This window comes from Rissa tridactyla, chromosome 11, assembly GCF_028500815.1.
Source record: "Rissa tridactyla isolate bRisTri1 chromosome 11, bRisTri1.patW.cur.20221130, whole genome shotgun sequence".
Classification (NCBI taxonomy): domain Eukaryota; kingdom Metazoa; phylum Chordata; class Aves; order Charadriiformes; family Laridae; genus Rissa; species Rissa tridactyla.
The window spans coordinates 10,765,019-10,786,823 of NC_071476.1; the positions used below are offsets into that span (position 1 = coordinate 10,765,019).

The 21,805-nt window shown below is 53.9% G+C and overlaps 1 protein-coding gene across 2 annotated transcripts in view; it reads right to left on the reverse strand.

Annotated features, from left to right (window-relative positions):
* Window positions 1-21,805, reverse strand: part of DPYSL3 (dihydropyrimidinase like 3) — a 36,292-nt gene that overhangs the window by 4,396 nt on the left and 10,091 nt on the right. The window contains exons 1-9 of one of the 2 annotated variants that reach the window (XM_054217750.1): window positions 18,086-18,219; window positions 10,905-10,993; window positions 8,384-8,568; window positions 7,145-7,309; window positions 6,861-6,922; window positions 6,392-6,472; window positions 4,923-4,991; window positions 2,250-2,370; window positions 1,704-1,860 (exon numbers count right to left, since the gene is read on the reverse strand). In XM_054217750.1, the coding sequence (XP_054073725.1) occupies window positions 1,704-1,860; window positions 2,250-2,370; window positions 4,923-4,991; window positions 6,392-6,472; window positions 6,861-6,922; window positions 7,145-7,309; window positions 8,384-8,568; window positions 10,905-10,993; window positions 18,086-18,124 (968 nt within the window). In that variant the 5' untranslated portion in view covers window positions 18,125-18,219. Of the gene's footprint in view, window positions 1-1,703; window positions 1,861-2,249; window positions 2,371-4,922; window positions 4,992-6,391; window positions 6,473-6,860; window positions 6,923-7,144; window positions 7,310-8,383; window positions 8,569-10,904; window positions 10,994-18,085; window positions 18,220-21,805 lie in introns of those variants that run through there. The other variant, XM_054217749.1, reaches the window with a different exon arrangement.

Here is a 21,805-nt window from a genome sequence, read left to right on the forward strand (position 1 = left end):
CCAGCGAGCTGCCGGCAGGCAGGGCAGGGCGAGGAGATGCCCGTGGCTCTCTGGACATCACTCAGCTGCTGCTGGGTGGGAGCAGGGGACAGACAGCAGCTGGAAAGCCATCACTGCCAGGTGAAAGGAAGTGCACCGACACAGGCCAGCTCCAGGCGCTGCCCGCATGAGGCAAGCGGCTTTGAGCATGTGGCTCCCAGACTGTCTGCGCCTGAATCCAGCACGGCATGGACACAACGGCTCTGCTCGGGGCTGTGAATCAGCCCTAATCCACTGGTAATCTTCATCTTCCTCTGATAATTTCTGCCATATGTCTGACTGCCTGCACAGCCAGAGACCCAGGCTGACGACACAACATGCTCCCTAATCTCCACCAGATTTGTCCCAGTGGAAGAAAACAAGCCGTTCAGCCCAGCTGGAGCCTCGCAGCCTCTCCTACTGCTGAAGCATCACAGAAAACGGTGCGGAAAAGGCGTCAGGACAGACACCTGTGGGCTGCAGGGTCTCAGAAGTGCTCTCGCCTCTCATTTGAGGTGTGGAGTAAATTTGAAGTGGAAGGGAAGGATTAGAAAGCCAGTTCAGGAGCTGGGCTCACTTTTCCCTGCCAGTCCCTAATACCTGCACCTATTTCATACATCCAGACTGAGCAGAGGCACATCTTACTCCTTGACCACAGCCAAATCCAGGGTGAGCTGCATGTTCCAACACCAAACGCACCAGCACCTTATGCCAGCCATGGCGTCTCCACCCTGGCACAACCCAGGTTTATCCTAGCGTGCCGCTCTGCAGAGACACTTACTGACCAGTCATCCCTTGCTCATCTAGTCAGAGATGTTTCCAGCATTACCTGAAAGGTCATTTCCATTTACAACCCCCTCAGTATCAGTTGTCCCTGGCTAACACAGACGAGCCGCCACGCACAGTTCAGCGTGCAAACACAGGGTGAGAGGGGCGTGCGATTCACACGTGGCACGCAAACAGGGCCAGCAATGAGCTCTGTGTCCCGAGCTGCTGTGCGTGCCTTGCCAGGGAGAGGATGGAGGCTAACTGTGAAAGGTCAAAGCAAATTGCTGACGTGCTTTTATTGTTCGCTCTCTATTTTCAACAAATCCCTTCCCCACCCCCTTGCCTTCAGGGTGAAAAAATGACCTTCCATCCCTGTCAGATGTGCACAAGCTGCCCTTAAAGGCCTGGTGCGCTCTGCTCTGCAGGCTGTACTGCTGCTAACCTGAACAGGCGTGAGAAAACATCCACTTTGTATTCGACCAGTGGGCCCCCACCAGCTTGTGACACCTGTAACCCCTCCACCTTCTCCTGCACCATCGCAGCCCAGGCAGCCATTCCCCACCCCTCACATGCAGAAGGCCTTTTCCAGCTTGGTGAACGCTTTTGTTGGCAAGTCTGCGTTAGCTGGTCCTCATTTCTTTGCCTTCTTCAGGACATTTAAAATGGTTCGTGACTACTAGCCCTGGTATTTTCCCCACTATTGATGATAAGCTTCTGGTGCCGCCCCTGCCCCTCCACTCTCAGGGATAAGCCACCATGGCTCTGAGTCAGAGCCATTTCATCAGTCAGTTCATTAAATACCTACAGTGGACTAAAGCCTATGCTGCTCAGATACTCCCAAACCTCTTCCTTCCCTATCCAAGGCCAGAGTCCACTTCTTCCCGCCGGCAGCACTGCCCAGCAGAGCTGTCACTCACCTGGCCAGGAGGGAGTTGATGTAGTCAGGGGTTGTTGGGTCTGGGCTCAGAGGCGGAGAGACCACAAATGCTGCAGCCTTGGCCCAGTTCTTGCTCCAGTAGTGCGTCCCATCGGTCCCGAGACTGGCCGTGATGGGCTCACCAAACACCACGTTGCCTGGAAAGGGGGACAGAAAGGATTCTCTTTTGGTGAAGCCTGGAGGCATTCTCCATTCCACAGCAGTACCAATAGCCTGCCATGCCCAGAGGACACCTAGACCCACATCCATCATCTCCTGTGCATTCTTCCTCCCTTATCCCTGTAAATATTTACTGTGTGCCACCAAAAAGCTGGCAGGCTCGTCCTGCTTTGTGTGGGTTGGTGCAGTGTCCCCGTGCCCTTCAGAAGTCAGGTAAATCCCTGAACTAACTGCAGAAGGGGAAGCACTGGATTGCGCTCAACGCACAGTGGTGGTCTTGGCAAAACAACCATGAGGATGCGGGGACCACTGAATCCAGTTGTCCAGGATCCCAGCAAGCCTTTGTGCAGCAGCAGCTGCCACTCACCTTTTTTTCTGGCTTGTGAGATGAGGTCAGCAGCGCTTTTGCTCATCACTTTAGTCACATAGAGAGGACAGTTGGTCTGGCTGGCAATAGTGATGGCCCGGAAGACAGCTTCTGCTTCCAGCTGGAAGAGAGAACGGCACATGGCTGCGGAGGAGCACTGGGCGGGCAGGGAAGAGCCCCTGCTCCTCTCGGCACTCCGTGGATTGCTGCTGACACCCTGTGCCCTTGCTCTTATCCTTGACTCCCTGAGGGCAGGTTCATCAGGGAGACCTGACAAGCAAACTTCAGTCTCCCTCGGGCCTGGCCCAACACACAGGACCAGCCCCACCATGCTCAGCAGGGGAGCGCTGCCTGGACCGTTCTCGGGGGCCAGCACAGAGTGGCATCTGCTTTTTCCACTGCCTGGTTCCAGCTCTCCCAACAGCCAGAGAAGCCCAGGGATTGCTGCCCATGCCTGACAGCACGGCTCACAGGCTGACGCCAGAGGAAGGGTCTGCCCCTGCAGACCACTCACTGCTCCAGGCTTTCCTGCTGCTGCGTTTGGTTTAACCGAACGTCACCCTGCCTGTGGCTGGGGTGCAAGGAGCCATGCGCCAGCAGGCTGGTGGCGTCAGGGTCTGGCTGTCCTGCGATGCAGCTGCTGCTCATCCCAGCCCGCTGACACCAGCCCCATATTTCACCATCCTGCTGTTAGCGGAGGGCGGATTTCCATCACAAGGGATATCTTTGGACTATTACATCAGCCCGTGCTCAGCCTGAGCTCAACCCCAGAGTTTCTCCAAGTGTTTGCTCTACAGTTTGGCTTCAAGCTTTGGCATGAGAAAGTTCAAAACAGAAGCCTTAAAAAGACAATGTACCAATCAGCTAGCTCCCGGGGGAGGCCCAGACTGCCAGCTGCAGGGAATGCAGTAACTGCCTGTGGGCCAGGCAGCTGCCCGTGCACGATTAACTCTCCCAGTAGCAGGAGAAGCAGACACTGCACCCAGACACCCATGCACCCATACACCTCTCGTACTTCTGCAGGCCTATTTGCTGCACAGTGAAAAGAGGTTTATCTCTTCTGCTTAAAGACTCTTTAAACAGAAATTTAAACAAGAAAATATTTTTATCAGTGTGCTTATGGACTTGAGTAGTTGACAGGTTTTAACACAGGGACAGAAGCAAACAGAGCCATCACGGAATACCCTTCGCAGCAGTTTACAATCTCGAGCAGCACCATCCTGCCCTACCAAATCACCACCATCACCTGATAGAAGCACGTCTTTAATCCCCACTGAGGTCCCTCCAGGACAGAAGAGACCCACAGAGCTATGGACCACCCTCCCAATGCTTTGCTGTCAATCTGCAGGCTTCATGGGGGCTGGCAGTGTCATCTGTGCTCTACCTAACATTTTCCCAGGTAGAGGATGCTCTGGAAGAGGGACACTGTTTATTTTCAAAGGCAATGAGATCTGGATTTGGCTGAACAGACAGTATCTAGAGCATTCTTGCACTGTTCGCAGTTGCCTTACGCTTTAATGGCATTTCAAGATTAAACACTCAACAACGTTTTACCGGCTTTGGACAAGAGGAACCACAGCGCTGTCTTACGATAATAGGACAGTTCTCAAATGCTGGCACAACCACAGCATCCCGTAATTGCAGGTTAGTTTGCCAACTAGTGGCGACGGGTCTAGAGCCATAAAAATAAATGGCAGTTTACACACTGAGGGACTCTGATCTACTGTACTTGACAATGAATCTCTTCCCTGTACAGAAAAATGCTTTACAGTCTCATACTTCAAAGAGACTGAGCACTGTATTACACTAGGCTATATATGTTGTTACCAGCCATAACACAGCCAACTTCTTACACATTCATTTTAAGCCAACTGATTTTACTTCCAGCAGACCCTGAAGTATAAATCTGTCCCTGTACTCCCCTGCTCGGCTTTGCTATTGTACCAAATTCCTATAGTTTTCTTCTTTCATGTGCTGTGGAAAGTTAAAAGCACCTCTCAGCAGGCAGCTATCTCAAGAAAACCTACCTAAAATTAGACTCAACTCAGATTAATGGACCAAACAGAAAAATACCCTGTGAGCTAAAATTAGAAGTAATCTAATTAGTGTCTTGACAATGATTTGTAACCAGGAAATTCCCCCTCTCCTTCCCTCCCACTCCTTCCACCAATGGCTTTGTCTGTCTGATTTTGAAACACACTTTAGACCCTAAGCAGAGATTAAGCAGGAAGAAGCTGGAATCTGTCTGCGCTCAGACAGACATGAACAGTGAATTTTCAGAGGAAGTAAAACTTGCCATTCGATTCTTCTGAGGCCTCTCGTATCTGTGGAGTCACCTATAAAAGACAAATGCCCCCAAACCAGCCCCAAATGCTGCTACACCCATACAGATCTTTTTCTTGATTGATTAATCTCTGGGAGACTCAGAAACCCCTGTCTCTGCCAGGAGACTTGAGCCAGACTGAGGAAATGTTTGTCGCAAATGCGCACCTCACTCTTGCCTGGGCTGATGATGAACACGACAGTGCTGCCTGTACAAACGGATACCCACAGATGCATACGCACACAGACACATGATGCTCGCTTGGCCCCACTACACGCACTAAGCCCTACTGTGACTTGTGGGGAAAGCTCTTCAGTGCAGCAAGGCCGGTACCGTCCTTTGCATCTTACCTCCTCAGGTCTGCTCAGCACGTGGCCCTCGGGGCCGGTTATTCCCATCTCCAACATCCTGGTTTGTTCCTAGGACATTGAAAGGACAGAGGGACATTGTAAGACTGTAAAACTACCAATCCCACAGAAAAGCAGATCCCTCCTGTGTCGAGCCCTTCCCTTAGGACTGCCACCACCCTGCGTCCTGTGGGACCACCGTGCGCAGTGAGAGGCTGCTGCACCCTCAAAGGGTTTGAGAGAGAAAGAAGCAGGATGGGGAAATGGGAGCACTTGGAGGGAATGCAGACACTGACTGAAACCCCTTTGATGAAACAAGCACAGTGTGGAGGAAAAAAGGGTACAAACACCCCAGCTCCACGAACAGCACTTGATATGTTTACAGTCCCTTTCCAAGGCCCTTGCTGGCTCCCCTTCTGAAAAGCAAGTCTGAGTAGAAAGTATTGAAAAAACAATCATTAAAGCCAATAACAAAATTCTCCTCCTAAGGTTACTCCTGGGTCCCCAGTGCTGTTATTTAACCATTTGGATATCAGCAAGTACTAAATCCTGTCCTGTATCAACTTCTATAGAAGCTGATGGCGTGGGGTGTTGGTTCCTGTATTAACATTATCCCAACTATTTTGCTGTTAAGGACCGTGGATGACTGCGCGTGCATGCACGCTGCATGCGCTGGCTCGCCTATCTCCTGTCTGTACCCCAGAGATTTCTCTTGCATTCCCCCGTTTCAAATGACATTTGACACAGGTCAAAGGAAACACGCAGGGGAACTTCATGCCATCCGTTTGTGCACTGCAGCTCTAAAAAGCCCAAAGAAAAAATCACTCTTGTAGTCTGAGAGAATGTTCAAAGAATGACAGAATGACCTCTTAGTTCACACTCCTTCAACTCTCAAGAATAAGAGAGACAAGAAACAACAAGTAGTTGCAGAGCATAACTGAGCAACATCTTCTCTGTCTTAATGAAAATCAAAACAGTTGGACTTTCTCTCATCCAGCACCAATTACAACACAGCGGGTCAATACAGCCTACCCACTTGAACACCAAACCACATCCCTCATAACAATTCCCTTGCAAATCCAGCTCCATCAGCCAGCTGCTTGCTTACAGCAGGGAGAAAATTCCTCTCTTGCCGCAGCACTTTTCAATAGCCTTTAACTCTCTGAGATGATTTTGTGCAAGGCAAAGGTCTCTGCCTCTCCACACCAAAGAGCTGTGGTTGGTGTGAACATACAGTACTTGATGGTCCGCTCTCTTCCATTTAGATAATTGCTAATTCACTATTTCAAATTCACTTATGCACCACATATTCACAGCAGAAAACCTTGGTAAATTTGATGTTGCTGCTGAGCAGCAGAGATCACCATGCAAAAGACATCCACTGAGCTTTAGACTCATTTTGTCAATGCCCCACACTGAATCTGCCTGGGATAGATTTTCAGTCCTTGCACACCAGAAGACCAGTTCGTTACCTGTGCAATTATATCTCCATTTTCAGCATGAACTTGAGCTATGGCACCCAGCTCTGCCAGGCAGCTGAATATCTCATACAGCTAAAACAGAGACAAGAAAAAATGATTACTGAGCAGTCAGATCACCCTTGTCACCCTGGCAGCGGCAGGGCCTGGCGTGGGCACGCCGTGACCAGCTCCGGCAGTGCCAGGCGCTGCTCTCCGAGGGCTGCGGTCACCGGCGGATGCTCTTGGTGATCTCCAGCCCAGATCTCTGCCTCCTCCTGCAGCATGGGAGCCTGGCTGGCCCACGGCAGGCATGCCGTGCCCACAGCCCTCTGAAGGCAGCAAGGGGAGAAGAAAGGAGCTGCAAGGAACAGCCAGGAGCAGTGGGGCCACCCGCCACACTGGCCTCCCTGCACCCAGCGTGGCCGCCATCCCCCTGGCTGCCCCTCGCACCGGCACAACCAGGTGGTGAAGGGGGTCTCACCTCGGTGTTCGACATCTGGTACAAATCCTTGTAGGCCATGTACACCATGAAGGAGTTGACTCCTGGGGGCAGAGGAGAGAGGCGTGAGCTGGGGGCTCCCCCGGCTCTGAGCTGCCTTCCCCCCCAGCCCACCCACAGGGCACAACTCCCCTCGCGCCGTGCGGGAGGCCAGCAGGCACTCGACAGCGAGAGGACGGATGACAACAGGGTCACCCCTTGCCCTGCTTCCGCTGGCACCACCCCACGGCGAGGGGACAGAGCGCAGGGAGCAGCGGGCAGCAAACCTTTCTCTTGGACCATGGTGTGCAGCTCCTGCCGGACACGGTCGCTCCAGCGCGGGATGTCCACGTGCAGCGCGTAGTCGCAGCAGGCCTTCCCGTCTGCCCACTCCCGCCACCGCTCCAAGGCCTCCACCAGGCTGGACTCAGGGTCCGGCACCACATGGTCCACTGCAGAGACACGGCGGGGCGAGGGGTGGGCAAGGGCCCCCCGCCCAGCCACCCCACCACCGCCCCACACGCTGCCGGGCACCTCCACGATCCCAGGTCATCTCTGAGCAGCCTCAGGGCAGCTCCGGAGGTCAGTTCCCATCACCGCCGCAACACGCCTGGGCTCCACCAAGCACATTTACCAGCACAGGAGCATGCAGAGCCTTTGCTTAATGGCCTTTGGCACGGGACCAGGGGCTTTTACAGGCTTCTGCTGAGAAATCAGCTGAAAGCTGAAGGGCCTTGTCCTTCCTCACCCCCACTTCCACCCCATTAACACACAGCCTCCTCCCACGCGGCAATACTAATGCACCTTTTATTGCCCACCATGTAATCCCCAGGCCCTGCCACAGACCATTTCAGACAACTTATTTTTTTGGCCCATGGGACAAGGAGAACCGTGGCGGGGGGGAGAGGGCAAGAAACCCAGTCCTTTACTGGAAGGATCAACAGTTACTCCTGCATCCCAAGAAACCCTGCAGTAAACATAGCTGTGACCACCGCACAGCAGTGAAAGCTGGACCTCAAACACAACGGTGCACAACCGTGCACAACCGTGGCCTTCTCCAAGGAAGGACCTCAGAATTCCCTTTCCTTTTTCGTTAGCACTGTTTATTTCCGAGCAGTGTGGGATGCCAGGACATTGCTCTATTCCTCAGATGACTCTGAGCGTCATGCTGCCCTATTTTTATTTAACAGGGAAAAGAAGTGATGCCATTGTTCCTTTTTGAGGGGCCCAGGGGCACCAGTGGCTGCTGCAGACAATGAAGCACTGCGGAACACAGTATCTGCAAGGGCAAGAGGTCCTCTGCAAATCTCCTGTCCCACCACTTCAGTATTACTAAGGATCCCAAAGATACATCCCACCCCTCCCTCTCTAGACTGCACTGACAAGAGACAACAGGAAAGATGCGTGCAGTGTCATGGACCTTAAAACAAGGATGACAGAGAAAAGCAAAGAGAACAAGAAGTAACTGGGCAACATTCCAAGACTGCTGGGTGCTGTCACATACAGGACCTGCCTGCTGCACTCACTGATCATGGTGGTTCCACCTGCCAGGGCTGCTTTTGTCCCTTGAAAGAAATCATCCACAGCTGTCATCCCCTTGTATGGCATCTGCAGGCGAGTGTGGACATCAATTCCTCCAGGGATCACCATCTTCCCATTGGCTTCTATGGTTTTGACCCCTCCAGGGACAATCAGGTTGTCTCCAATCTGCCTGATGGGATCATACCAAGACAGTGAGCCACATACAAAGAAAAACCAGCCACAACATCGTCAATGAACAGTTCAGCTAGGGAGCGGCCAGGTCAACTCCTCCTGCCAGAAGTGCCCCACTCCCACACCTGGGCTTGCAGGAGCCAGCAGAGTGAAACCACCTCACTCTGCAGCAAAATGCAGGGTTGTCTGGCTCGCTTAAACCTACAATTTGCATAGTCCAGGGGTGGCTGACCATCTGTCCGACTGTTCTAGTGGTGTCTATGATGGCACCCGCTGTCTGGGGCAGGCAGTGGGCTGGGGTAGCTGTGGAGCATGGTCTGATTGGCACGCAGACTTCTGCAGTGTATGGCGAGAAGCTGCCTAGAACACTTCATACCCCACAAGTCAGGCTCCTGCAAGGGTTTCCAGCACAGCAGTCCTACCTGTTCACCCGGGGTGCTTGCTCACAAAACCCGACACCATCCCTGCTTCCAGTAAGATGCACCCCTAATCTCTCCTCTCCCCTGTCCTTCTGCCCACCGTAAGTAAGGCTCAAGTCTGAGGCTTACTTACAGAGAAAGATGATTTCCCAGCGTAATGCCACAGCTGCTAGGCCAGCTCAGGGCTCGTCAGGGACTTGTAATGCTGCTCACAGCACAAAGTCCCGAGGGTAAAGGGAAGCCTCCCTCCGGGGAGCTGGGGAGGAGCTCACGGAGTGCACAGCATGGCTGGCTGCAGCCCGGCTGCACTGGTGGCACAGCCCGGAGGCACCGGGCTCGCTCTCTTCCCAAGAAGGCACCGGGCTCTCCGCTCCCCAGGACCTCCCCTCTCACATTGTCTCCTTCGTGCCCCTGGAAGACATCTTTGCTATCAGCAGGGCCACGCTGTAGTGAAGGCAGCTAAAATCCCAAGTATCTAAAAATATCTTCTGAAAACAGGAAACCTAAAAAGTTCCAGTATACATCTACTCATAACCTAAAATACCATTAGTAGTCCTGTGGAGCTTGTACTGATCTAGCACACGACATTTTCCTCCCTAGACATACCCAGCCCTGCTGCAGGCCATGTCACCCGAACCTTCAGACTCCCTTCACTCAGCCCCCTGCCCCCTCAATCCCTTTATCTGTCCATATGTGGCACTCAGCCTTCAAATCTCTTCTTTCAGAAATCCTATTTTCATCAAGCCTTCCTCAGTCTTCCCTGATAAATCAAGATAAAAGACAAGTTGGTTTTAGTGGAAAACTTCTGATTTCCTTGGCACACTGGGGAAGTAAACGAGGAGCAAAATCCATTTTTGCACTTCATTCAACCTTAGTGACTTTGCAGTTTTTTTTCCTTAGAATAACAAAAGTTCTGTGGACAGAACTGTTCGCTCCAGTGCCCTCACAGCAATAAACCAACAGCTCTTTCCACTGTTTTTATTGAGATGAATCCATCACCAAAGGAATTGAACTGCTCACTGTAATCTTACCAGAATTCATTTGTGAGGGCACTTCACTTCCAAGGCAATGAAATTCTGTGACCTCCAGGCTGCAGGTGAGACTAAGAGATTTGCCCAAGGATACCCAGAAAGTCTGCCCCACAGCAAGACCTGAAGCTGGCTCTGACCCCTGCCAGGGTACAAGTACTAGACAATCATGAATGCTCTTGCCCATGAACTAAAAGCAGCCTCATAAAAATATAGTCCCACTTCTTGAAGTGTTTCTCTGCTGGTGGATTTTTGAAATATACCATCCTGGGAAGGATAGATATTTTCCTCTACCATAGAGCAAGCGATGCCTTTTCAAGTCCCTGTGCTATAAACTATCACAGTTTTTTCAATTCACCCAGCTTCGAGCTGGTCCCAGTGTGATACATTTGCCACGTTTGAACTGCAGCCTTTAAACAATGGAGTTTTTACTGCACCTCTGAAACACACATGGAAAAGCTGGGGGAACACAGAGGTTTCTCTGCAATTCCTGAAAATCTCAAAGATGCAGCATAGCACTGTCCTTGTTAGTGCTAACAAATGGGATCTCATGTGGGGTCGTTCATGCTAATACTGTTAACACGGGGCAAAACGGGAGTCAAAGATAAATCTTGTTCCTGGTGCAATTAGACACAGCTTTGTTGTACAACGGATGCTGTGTCACGAAGCCAGCAGCCCAACTGCAATTCAGTCCCTGGGGTTGCTACATAAACACGCCAGGCAATCCCATGTGTGCTCACACACAGCCTCTCACCGCAGCGGGACATCAAGTTTTACTGGCTGGCAAGTTGGGTACAGACTACATCCACAAAAAGCCAAGAACCATCCAACCTGAAGCTCATTTAAGGGGATATGGAGATAATACACTGTAGAAGTCCCATACTTACTTTATGAGGCCATCCTCCATGTAAATGTCAGCATAGAACGACTGGTCATCGTTGACTATTCTCCCTCCTTTAATAAGGAGACGATCACTCTGCAAAGGGAAGAACACAGCAATTGTCAGTAGCAGGCAACACACACGCTGCTCAGTGGCAGTACAGTGCCCTTCTTGGGGGCTCTCCTGCTGCACCGGACATCTCGCCCCAACAGCCGACATTGAACCGACACTTGAAACAACAGGACAAGAGCAAGGACTGAAAAAGACCCACTGCTCGTAGGGCTGTTTCTGAATAAAACAGGTGCTGCCAGAAACACCACCGAGGCAGAATGAGCACAAAGCAGAGGCACTGGGAACACAACAAATATGCTTCCATAAAATATACAGACAGAAGTCAAAAGCTTCCTACACCAGGTCATTATGCAGACAAAGCTGCGGGCAGCACAAGCCACGTACCAGTTTGTTATTCGGGTCATGTCCTTAAATCATACCCAAATACCATGCAAAACAAGTTGCATTAGAGGAGAAAATTTCTCTCTCTCTCTCATCTGTTACCACTTCGCAAAGACCACCAACAGGACAGGCAGCCCTGAATTTGATGCATCTGCTATTGGAACCCATCCCTCCCCTACAACGCTCGGGGTAGTGCTTCTGAGGCATTTCACAACATCACAGGTCTACACAAGACCCAGGAGGCACCAAGCTGTGTTCCCGTCTCATCCTTTACCACCCCCTCTGTTCTCATTTCTACTGACCTAAGTGTCCAGCAGCTTTCTCCGAAGGAGCGCAGCCCGACACTGGAGGAGCACCCAAACCAGAACTGCTCTTTTGCTCTTCCAGTGTTCATGCTTTTGGACCTGGGCAACCCAGCATACACTGATGGGAGAGCACGGGCACTGTCCTGTGGGGAACAGACCCTGTCCTGAGGAACTGGGAAGGATGAGGTCCTGTTCTCCTACCTCCCCCTGCATGAGTCCAAACACCAGCTGCAGGCAGCACAGGGGCAAACACAAGTACAGGGATCTCACACGTGGCTACCATGTATTCAGGTGACATAAGCTGACAGTGCTGATGCAGAGAATATGCAGTCTTCCTGATTGCTTAAAATGCTGCTAACAGCCTCCCAGCTCTCAGGCTCCCCTTCCTTTCCTCTCTGCTCCCCCCAGTGCCCACAGTCCAGGTTTTGGCATGTGAGAACAGCCCCCTTCCACAGACCCAGCCTGGACCACGGCCAACCAGAGCCCACATCCGGGCTCACACACCAGCCTCATCCTGTGAAGCTCCTGAACAATTAATTCCTCTGCAGGGAACTGGGTTTGTTCTTCATCCGCTGCCCCTGGGGTGATTTCTGGAAGTATCACCATGGTGGTGGTAATTTGCAGCTTCCTCCCTGGCAACAGAAGGATGCGAGAGAATCCCCCCGTGTCCCTGCAGCCTGCGGCAGCCAAAGCCCAGAGACCGGTGTGCAGTTTTACTGCAATCTCATCCACACACAGTCGAGACAAAGAAACTGGGTGGGGAAAGGATCAGAACGTGCGGCGCGCTCAGCTCTGGCTGCGGCTCGGTGCTGGTGTGGGGGGAGAGACACAGTCTCCCCTCGCTCCCGGGTCAAGGGCCTTCCCACAGCTGCAGCGAGGACCAGCAACACCAGTCCCAGCAATGGGGACTGACCCTCCCCTCTCAGCGCAGCTCCAGGCTGACGAGGAGCCTCGTCCCCCACCAGGAAAAGCTCACGGATGAGCTGTTCCCCCTTTCCCGTCGCACCCGCCGTCCTCCCAACAAGCAGAGCCGGGGTTAGCTCCCTTCTCCCCTGACCTAAGCTAACACATCGGCAGGGGTCCAAGGGTGGGTCTGGAAGCAAGGGCACGTTGCTGGTCACAGACCTCCCCACGCAGGTCCTTTAAACAGCTCACTTTAACAGATCACCACCAGCACATGAAGATACCAGCCCTGACTAGCGTCCTGGGGGACCGTTACCCCCTCCCACTTGCAGCTCTGTTCCTCGGGTACAGCCAGGTGCGCGCTGTCCCGGGAGTCCTGGCCCTAGTGCCAGCTCTCAGCCCGTGCCGCGACGGGCTGGCCCTCCTCCTCCCAGAGCACAGGGTGCTTGCCCTTCCTTTTGTGTCTATTCAATTGTCATCTCACCAACAATACTGTAATTTTAAATTCAGAAACCCCTAAAAGAGCGAAGTGTGACCACAGCCGGTTGCTTACAGCCTGTCAGTCACAGGGGGCAAGCAGCTGAGCTGTGGCTCCCCTGGATGCAAATGATGAGTACTTAAGTAGCACTACAAGAAATATGGATAGAAACTACCAAGCAACAGTATCAGGCGTCAGCTATGGAAGAATCAGCGCCATGGTTAGAAACACAGAGAGGATTCTCATTTTATATTTCAGTGAACTGTACATAGAGTTTCTCCCACGTAACCAGTCCCTTGTGCCCTGGCAGATCCTCCTTGGCTTTAGCTACCCTGCACAATGAGAAAAAAGTCTACCTGCCCAGATCCAGTAACACGACTGGGCCTCCAGTTTTTTTGTCTTGCCCATCCCCTTTAAGCCCCCCCAAATTGCTTCCCCGAAGGCGCTGGAGTTCATTCTCGCTGGAGTTCAAGCCTACCAGCAAATACTGATGCTGCCCACCTCTCCCTGCGCATGGGGTAAGAGGAAGCAAAGGGAGACGGGCACAGGCAGCCTGGGGGGTAGGAGACTGCAGCACTTGACAATTACTGAATAAATTGTTAATAGGAACTCAGAAAATATGCCTGCCCGCAAGGACAAATGGTTGTTCTGAGGCAGATGTGAAGGGCTGCTCAGAGCCTGCTCTGTCAGTACACAAAATCGTGAGGTCCATAATGGCTGGAGCATGAACAAGGGGTTCATTGAGGGGATCGGGTGCTGCCCCGAGCCTGGCTGCCGGACACCCCCCGTGCCTGCAGAGGGAGAAGGGGGCATCCGTGCCTACCCACCAGCTACGAGGGAAAATGTAATGAAGTAAAATAAGTGAAATCCAAATGACACCACATCCACAGGCTCTGTCATCATCCAGGAGTGCACCCAGACGTTAAGAGGCAGAGGAACACGAAAGGAAGAGAATGAAGCAGTTACGAGGAAACAAGTCTGACTTAATAGACAGGCTTCTGCAGCACACGCTGCCAGAGCAGCCTCAGATTACAATAAATGCACTGTTTCCCCTGCCAGGGCTCATTTGTGCGTCTCCACACCCACCACGTCTCCCCGCCAGCCAGTGTCAGGCTGTGTCACCAGCCATTGTTAGTAGATGGAAACCCTCCTGCACCGGGGGCCGCGGCAGCACCGCAGGGAGCACCTTTTCCCCGGCCTGGCAGAATCACCGCAGGACCGGGCCAGCGTGCCCAGGGCCCAGAGCCCCTGCCTCAGGCAGCCAGTGGGTCCAGCCTCCGTGCAAAGGGCCCAGCACAAGAAAGCGGCAGCGTGAGCACAAGGCACCACGCAGACTGTGGCCGCACGCAGCTCGCCCTGACGGCTGGCACTGCCGGCAAGCCTTTTTGCTGAACACTCCCTGTCTCTCCGCCTGCTGGCGTTTAGGATCAAGCTTTCAAAACCATTATCCACTCCCTCGCACCAACACTCTGCTCCTGATGCTCTTAAGCACCATCTGATCATTTAAGATCCCAAAATATCAGGGGGTCTCTTCACATTTCTCAGTGTGAGACCGCAGAAGGAAAGGAGGCAGCAGCTTCCAGAAGGCTGCCAAATCCAGCCAAGAATAGTGCTCACCTTGTTTACAAAGCACAAGGGCGTAATTAGGGTAGTATGGAAGCAGGTGTATGGCTTTACTGCTCTTTCCCTTGTAAAAGAAGAGACACTAATTGCAATGGTGTTTCATCAGTGGCTGGATGTCTCCTCCTTACTAATGCACCACACGAGAGCATGGAAAACCCCCTGGCTGGAATGGCAGGGATGGACATCCAGCTGCCAGCTACACTCAGTGATTCCCCACAGTCTGCGCCACCCTAAGAAATGAAATACTGACAGCTGCCAGTTTACCAAAATCTCTCTAGTCAGTAACCCACTTGCCACTGATACAACATACTAGCCATCCCCATGCAGACCTCATTGTTTTTAGAAGTGCCAGAGACATCACAGAGATGGTGCTCGTGGCTGTGACAGGGCAGTTGAACGGGATGGGCACAGCTCACACTAAGAAAAAATATGGGAACTCCAGTCTGCCTGGGATAGGAAAGGGTTTTGTGATCAAAGTACAAAGACTGGGAGATTTTGATTCAACCAACAGCTCCATTAACAGTTATTCTATGAAACCAGGGCACTGCATTTCACCACTTCAGTCTTCCACCTCTCTTTCTGCAGAGATAGGAAAACATACTGTAGACAGCAGGAGAGGAAGCATTTTGATTGTATCTCCAAACAGCAAAAGAAAAGGAACTAATAAAAAGCCTCTCAACAGACACACAAGGTTTGAGATCACTATTCTCCTGAGGTGGGCACCCCAGCATCAGCACACATCTGGAAAGTAATGCTACATCTACTGGTCTCTGATGCACTGTGCACAACCTAAGGCACGGTGAAGAGCAACACTTCCACACCAAGCTGATGAAGCGATCACCGAGAAAGCCAAAAGACTCAGTTAACCTCCCCTCCCCACGTTTTCTCCACATTGCAACCAACAGATATGCCCATTCTTCCCAATCTTCCTTCAATAGCTATGGTCTTGCCTGTCACATGTAGCTTTTGACCAGGCTTTTCCAGTTCAGTTGGGAATAATTCCCACTGCAATTTATCTTGCACAAACACATGCACCCCTCACTTATGCTCCCAGCTTCTCTGCTAAAACGGCTGTCCTAGTAAAGACGAGAAATTGCTGCAAACAGATACAACAGGCAAACTGTGGTTTTCCAGCTGTTATTGTCAGAAACTAACTACGAATTCTGAGTGCAGCACTGTTGAGTATGAGAGGAACAAGGAGGGAGTGTTTGTGTATCTCCGGAATTACTAGACAGTTCAAACAAGAGCTGTCGGGAAGTAAAAATACTCTAATTTCCAATATATCCTTCACAAAAGCCAAGCCTGCCTATTGCTTGGGCGACAGAAGCAATGCGGGCACTGCTTCCTTCATCTGCGGGCTCAGCCATTGCTTCAGCACGATCAGCTTTGAAATCCATAGGGAAGCTACCTGCCAGCGCAAGGTGGCTCCCGTAACTCTCTCTATACTCTCATACTCCACACCCCTCCCAGCTGTGATGCTGTAGACGCTTTAAAGGTCTCTGAGGTATCTTATACCCTAACAGCTCAACACAGTCCCAAAAAAACTCCCTACTAACAAGCACAGCTCAGCTGACAATCTGCCATCCCCAGAAGTCACTATGTGTCCTGACATGCAAGAACAGATTCTGGGGCAGAAATCTAGGAAGGAGGAAAAAACAATCAAAACGATGCCCGAGGGGCACAATCTGCAGGAAGGGACAGAAGCGGTTTTGTTCTAGGGGAGACGCCATAGCTGAGATTGTCTTTCTGCCATTCCATTGAAACAGAGAGGACCACCCGACACCTGGCTATGCTTCATTGCTTCTCTTGGGCCTCAAAGCATGGGCTGAGGACACGTGGGTCACTTGACCAGAATTCCAGAGCAATCTCCTCCACCCCACCCAGGGCACGATAGCGCTGCAGAACAGGGCAACACGGCCCCAGAGGGTCCTCACCAAGCTGTGGGAGTCAGAGGAGGGAGCTACCTGTCACGTCAGCTACAGCGACACTGCTCACTGGCAGCATTCTCAGCTTCAGCAGGCTGAGAAAAGGATTTAACAGGGAGAAATAAAGCAACTCGTGAGATTTTGTTACCACTGAGGTGAGAAAGTTCCTGCTGGATCCCAGAGGAGCAGGAACAAGCCCTGCATCGGTAGAGCATATCATAGAGGTCCTTGTAGAAAAAGCCCCAGAGAATGGGAGCAATCCCACCTGCAGCAGTAATGTTGTTGTCACCATGTTGGTCTAAGAATACAGAAAAGGCAAGATGTGTAAAGCAGTAAAATTGCTTATTAAAGCAATTGAACCTGGGTTGACAAAGGAATTTCTCTTTATAGTGGTTAACGATCTTTGTGCTCCTTTGGGAGCATTCTGTTCACATCTGTACATTAAAAAGAATAATGAAGCTCAAGTGCTTTGTTTTTCCTTTTACTTCAAGGGGCCAAAGCTGTCCTCAGGAGGAAAACCAAGAGCTACACGAAGCCAGCAGCAAGATGAAAGACCCGACTGCCTTCACAGAAGAAAAGCCCACGCAGCCTGGGCTGGGGAGGGCCGGGGGCAGCGGCTGCGCCGGGCGGAGGAAGGCACAGGCCGGACCGGGGCACGAAAGCCCCGGCGGGAGGTGAGCGCGGAGAGCACCGCTGGTACCCCGGGCTCCCTGCCCGACAGAGCGAACGCGCAGCCGGGCTCTGAGCGGCGGGGGGGGGGGCGGTGCAGTGCGGGCGGTGCCGGGCTCCGACCGGCGGGGTGTGCGGGGCGATGCGGGCACTGCCGGGCTCTGACCGCCGCGGGGTGCGGGGTGGTGCGGGCACTGCCGGGCTCTGACCGGCGGGGATGCGGGGCGGGGCGGGCGGTGCCGGCCCGGCGGTAGGCGCGGTCCCTGCGCGGCCGCCGCACCTGATGCGGCAGGAGGGGAGCGGGGCTGGGGATGCGGCGGCGGCACCAGGCGCCGAGAAGGCCCTGGGGCAGCCGAGGGGTTCGCCCGCCCGCCCGCACCCCGACCCGCGCTCCGGGACAGCGGCGACCCGCGCTCCCGGCCCCGCCGCGCACCGGAACAGCCGCCCGCGGCAGGGGCAGGCGGGGCGGCGGCGGGAGCCGCTCCCCGCGGCCCGCCCGGCTCGGAGGGAAGCCCGCCCGGGCGATGGGCTTCCCGGTCACCGCGGCAGGCTGCCCCGCGGAGGACGCGGGCAGCGCCCGGGGAGCGGGTACCGCCGGCTACGGGAGAGGCTCCGGCCGGGGCCGACCCCGGTGGGGCGCGGCTCTGCCCAGCCCGCGTTCGCCGGCGGGGCCGAGGCACCTGCGCGGGCGGCGGGACCGGCCGCGGCTCTTTGTCTGCGCGCCGCCGCCGCCGGCTCGTCCCGGCCCGCAGCACCGGGCAGCGGCACCGGCACCGCCCTGGGCACGGCCCCGGGCACCGGCGGCGCCCGCCGCCCCGCCCGCGGTACCCACCGTGATGCGCGGGATGTTCTTCTTGCCCTGGTACGACATGGCGCCGCCCGCCCGGCCCGACCCTCCGCCGCCTGCGCTGCCCTCCGCGCCGGCTCCGCACAAAGGCGAGCCCGACCCGCGCCCGCCGTGCCAGCCGCCACCGGGGACGGACCGCCGCCCCGCCCCGCCCCGCCCACAGCGCCGCCCTCGGCCGCCAGGGGGCGCCCCGACACCGAGCACCGCGCACCGGTACCGGGAACCGAGCTCCGGGAACCTCTCCCCGTGCACCGGTACCGGGCACAGCTCCCCGCGCACAGGGTATCGGGCTCCGGGAAGCGCTCATCACGCATCGGGCTCCGGGCACAGCTCCCCGCGCACCGGGCACCGCTCCCCCCACACCGAGCAGGGCTCGCCACCCTCCGCATGCCCGATGCTGGGCACCGGCACCAGGAGCCTCGTACTCGCCCAGCAGGCACCGGGCAAAGCCCAGCCACCAGCCCGGGCCTGGGGGGCTGCGGGGACAACATGCCACCAGCCCCCGTGCGGGGCCAAGCCTGCACCAGGGTCCAGCCCGCAGAGCGGGCAACCGCGGAGCAGGGCACAAACAGGGCTTTTCACAAGCTGAATCATTTCTATGTAATAATAGTGAGTAAAAATGAGACTTCTAAAAGAATGGATATTTTGGTAGTGCTGGAGTGCATCTGAATCACCTTAAACTTTCTTTCACAAGCACAAGAATTGGAAACATTTAAAAAAAATAAAATGCCCCATGCATCCGACTCTGGCACTCTTCTGTCCTATGTAAACACTACAAGTGTTGGCAGCATTGAGGATTTCTGTTATTTCCTCAGCTGTGATGTTGGTAGGAAGGTTTAAAGTGTGGAATTGGTTACAAGCATTCAGCATGTGCCGAGACAGACGACGCTGGGCCCAGGACCCCTACTGACAGCGGGCCAGGACTAGGCCAGCTGGAGTTGTGCTGTGATGGGAAGGGCTTGTCTGCCCTCTCCTGTCTGACATGATCCTCAATGCTGCCAGCAGGTCCGCTGCCCTGCAGAGCCCTGGCCGGGCCTGAATCTCGCTTTCTGTCCCAGGCCAACTCCTCCCACGTGCAGAGCTCTGAACACCACCAGCGAGATCTTCCTACAGATCCTGCTGCCAGGCAGCCCCTAATGGTGTGTCCTCCACCACCCAAATCTTACAGCCATACTTGGAACAGGCATTGCTGTAAATACACTATCTAGCTCCTGCTAGAAAAAAACCCATCTGACCTGGGTGATCAAGACCCAACACTCCCTCCAGTTTGCTTTCCAAACCAGAACCCAACTATGGTTTGCAATGTCTGCGGGGGCTCTGCTCACTAGTGCAGGAGCAAAGCAACCTTCACGGAACATCCCCTGACGCTGGGGGATGCTCCCAGCTCTGGAGAAGTGGGCGACCGCAGCGTGGACTGTCTGGAGCTCATGCTCTGCTGCCGAGGTTCAACGGAGGGTCACACTCAATAGTGATAATTGTATGTTCTCCTTGCTGAAGGGTTCACGCACACAGACTGGTGTGGCAGCCCTCCCTTCCCACAAGCTTTGATGTCTCCACTGGCTCGGTAACCCAGCCCAAGGCTTTTATTACTCACTGAGTTTGTTACTCTGTGTGTCCCTCCGCTGAAGCTCTTAGAAAGTTTTACTGGATACATATTTATTCTATACCCAGAAAGCTTTCACCAGCTTAAAGCGAAAGCCAGCCGCTTCTCAATAACCTACTACCTACTGCCAGGACTACGAGGATATCTGCAAAATCGCATGGGCTGCTTGGCCCGGCTGAACCACTGCCTGCCGCCCCCCTGTCCGCAGCCTGCAAGCAGCCCGGCAGCCGGCAGGAGCTGGGTAAAGCCTTCCCCTCCCAGTGGATCCACAGGTAGGGAGGTGTCCACAAGCGCCAGGACAGGAATAGGGAGCAGCACCGTGCCCGAGCCTCTGCAGCCAAGGAGCGTGCGGGGAGCAGGGACGGTACCAGACCTGTTCTGGCCACGACACTGCAATGCTTCAAGAACAGGTCTGGTCTCTGCTGAAATTAGACTGGCTGGGGCTGGGACGTGAGAGAGACCCTCAACCCCCATCGCCAAACCTCCCCAGACTTCACTCGCCTATTTTCCAGAAAGTTTAAGAGTATCCCCGTGCTGGGTTACTTTGTCTGGGGTCAGTAACAGAAAGAGTAGCAGTTAATTAGTTATAACAGATAAATGACTACGTAGGCAGATGCTGCTGACTCGAGCACTTGGACAGTTTCAAGAGCTGAGCTTGCATCAGCCCCTGGATGCTGGCCAGCCGCGGTGACTTCAGACCCTTCTTTTGAAGAGATGTGCTCTCCTCCTGGTTGCTATGTGACACTCGCACAAATACACAGTAAAACATGCTGCCCTGGGCCCAAAGCACTCAAAATGGAAAAAAGATATTTTTTTTCCATAGGGCCTCTTCCAGGTGCAGTCAGCGAGGTGTTACTCGCATGCTTCAAAACATCCTCAACAAGAAGCATGGTCAATTTGAAAGTGATTTCAAAATGGCAATACTCTTGCAGCTCATAACCTCCTCAGAAACACCTACAGGGATAACATGGCACTAGATGCTTCTGGATGGCCACAATGGGTGGCAGGAGCATGGTGAGGAACACTAGTGGTGTGAACATGGAGCAGAAGGCACGTGCTGCTGCAAGGACTTTGTCACCAAAATGAACTCAGCAGCCAGGCTCAACACACGTCTGTAAAGACCAGGGTGCTGCTGACCCAGCGCTAGCGCAAAGGACGAAAGCAGATGCCACCAGGCCAACACATCTGTGATCAACGGCTCCTACTGACAGGCACAACCAAGGTACAGTGAATATAACCAGCCAGGGCTCAAATCTCATCATGTTCAGCAGACGTTTCAGGACAGTCCGCCCCCATGCCTGCAGTCTCCTCCTCCCCATATGCATTCTTTGCATAAAACTATCCCTTCTTCTCCTAGCGGATGAGTTATCAGGGTCTGAGCTATCTCAGGGCACGGTGAATCCAGAGGAACGCAGCATCTGGTGCACCCTTTCCCGGTGGAACCTCTGGCAGGGCGCGGTGTCTCAGGAGGTTGGTCAGGCACCCCTACCCCAGCGCACCAGGAACTTCTACCACACACAAACTTCAGAGAAGCTTTTCTTGTGCTCGTGCATGCTGTGCCGGGAGGAAGGGGGTTGCTGACCCAGAGCTGTGGCTCTCCCTCCACACTGTGTCCCCTTCCATTGAGATCCATGGGGTCACCCATACTTCTGTGGGGCAGTCCAGCTCCAAGTGACGAGTGCTCACAAGCATTTGGCCACCATGCTGTTCAGTGCTGTTGGCTCCAGCTCCCCCAGCCTCTGATGTTCAACTTGAGAGCCAGAGCTGGAGAGGACTGGGAAGGCAGCCCACCGGCCCTGTTACCGAGGAACACACACAGCCACACTGGCTTTCACACCACTCCCACCATCCACACCATCTCCCAGAGGCAACGTGGAGCTCTGCAGCCTTTCAGACTCCCACTCTGGAGCGGACATGAATGGGAAGGAATCTGAAATTCAGCTGCTTGTGCTGGAGGCACGTGAGGTCTGCCACAACACGTGGTGTACGAGGCAGGTGGAGGGCAGTGACACAAGCTTTTCCACAGTGGAGCAATTCTGCTTCGTTTTCTCCTGGCTAGAACATATGTTGGGGCTTTGGCAGTGGAAACAAGGAGGAAAATC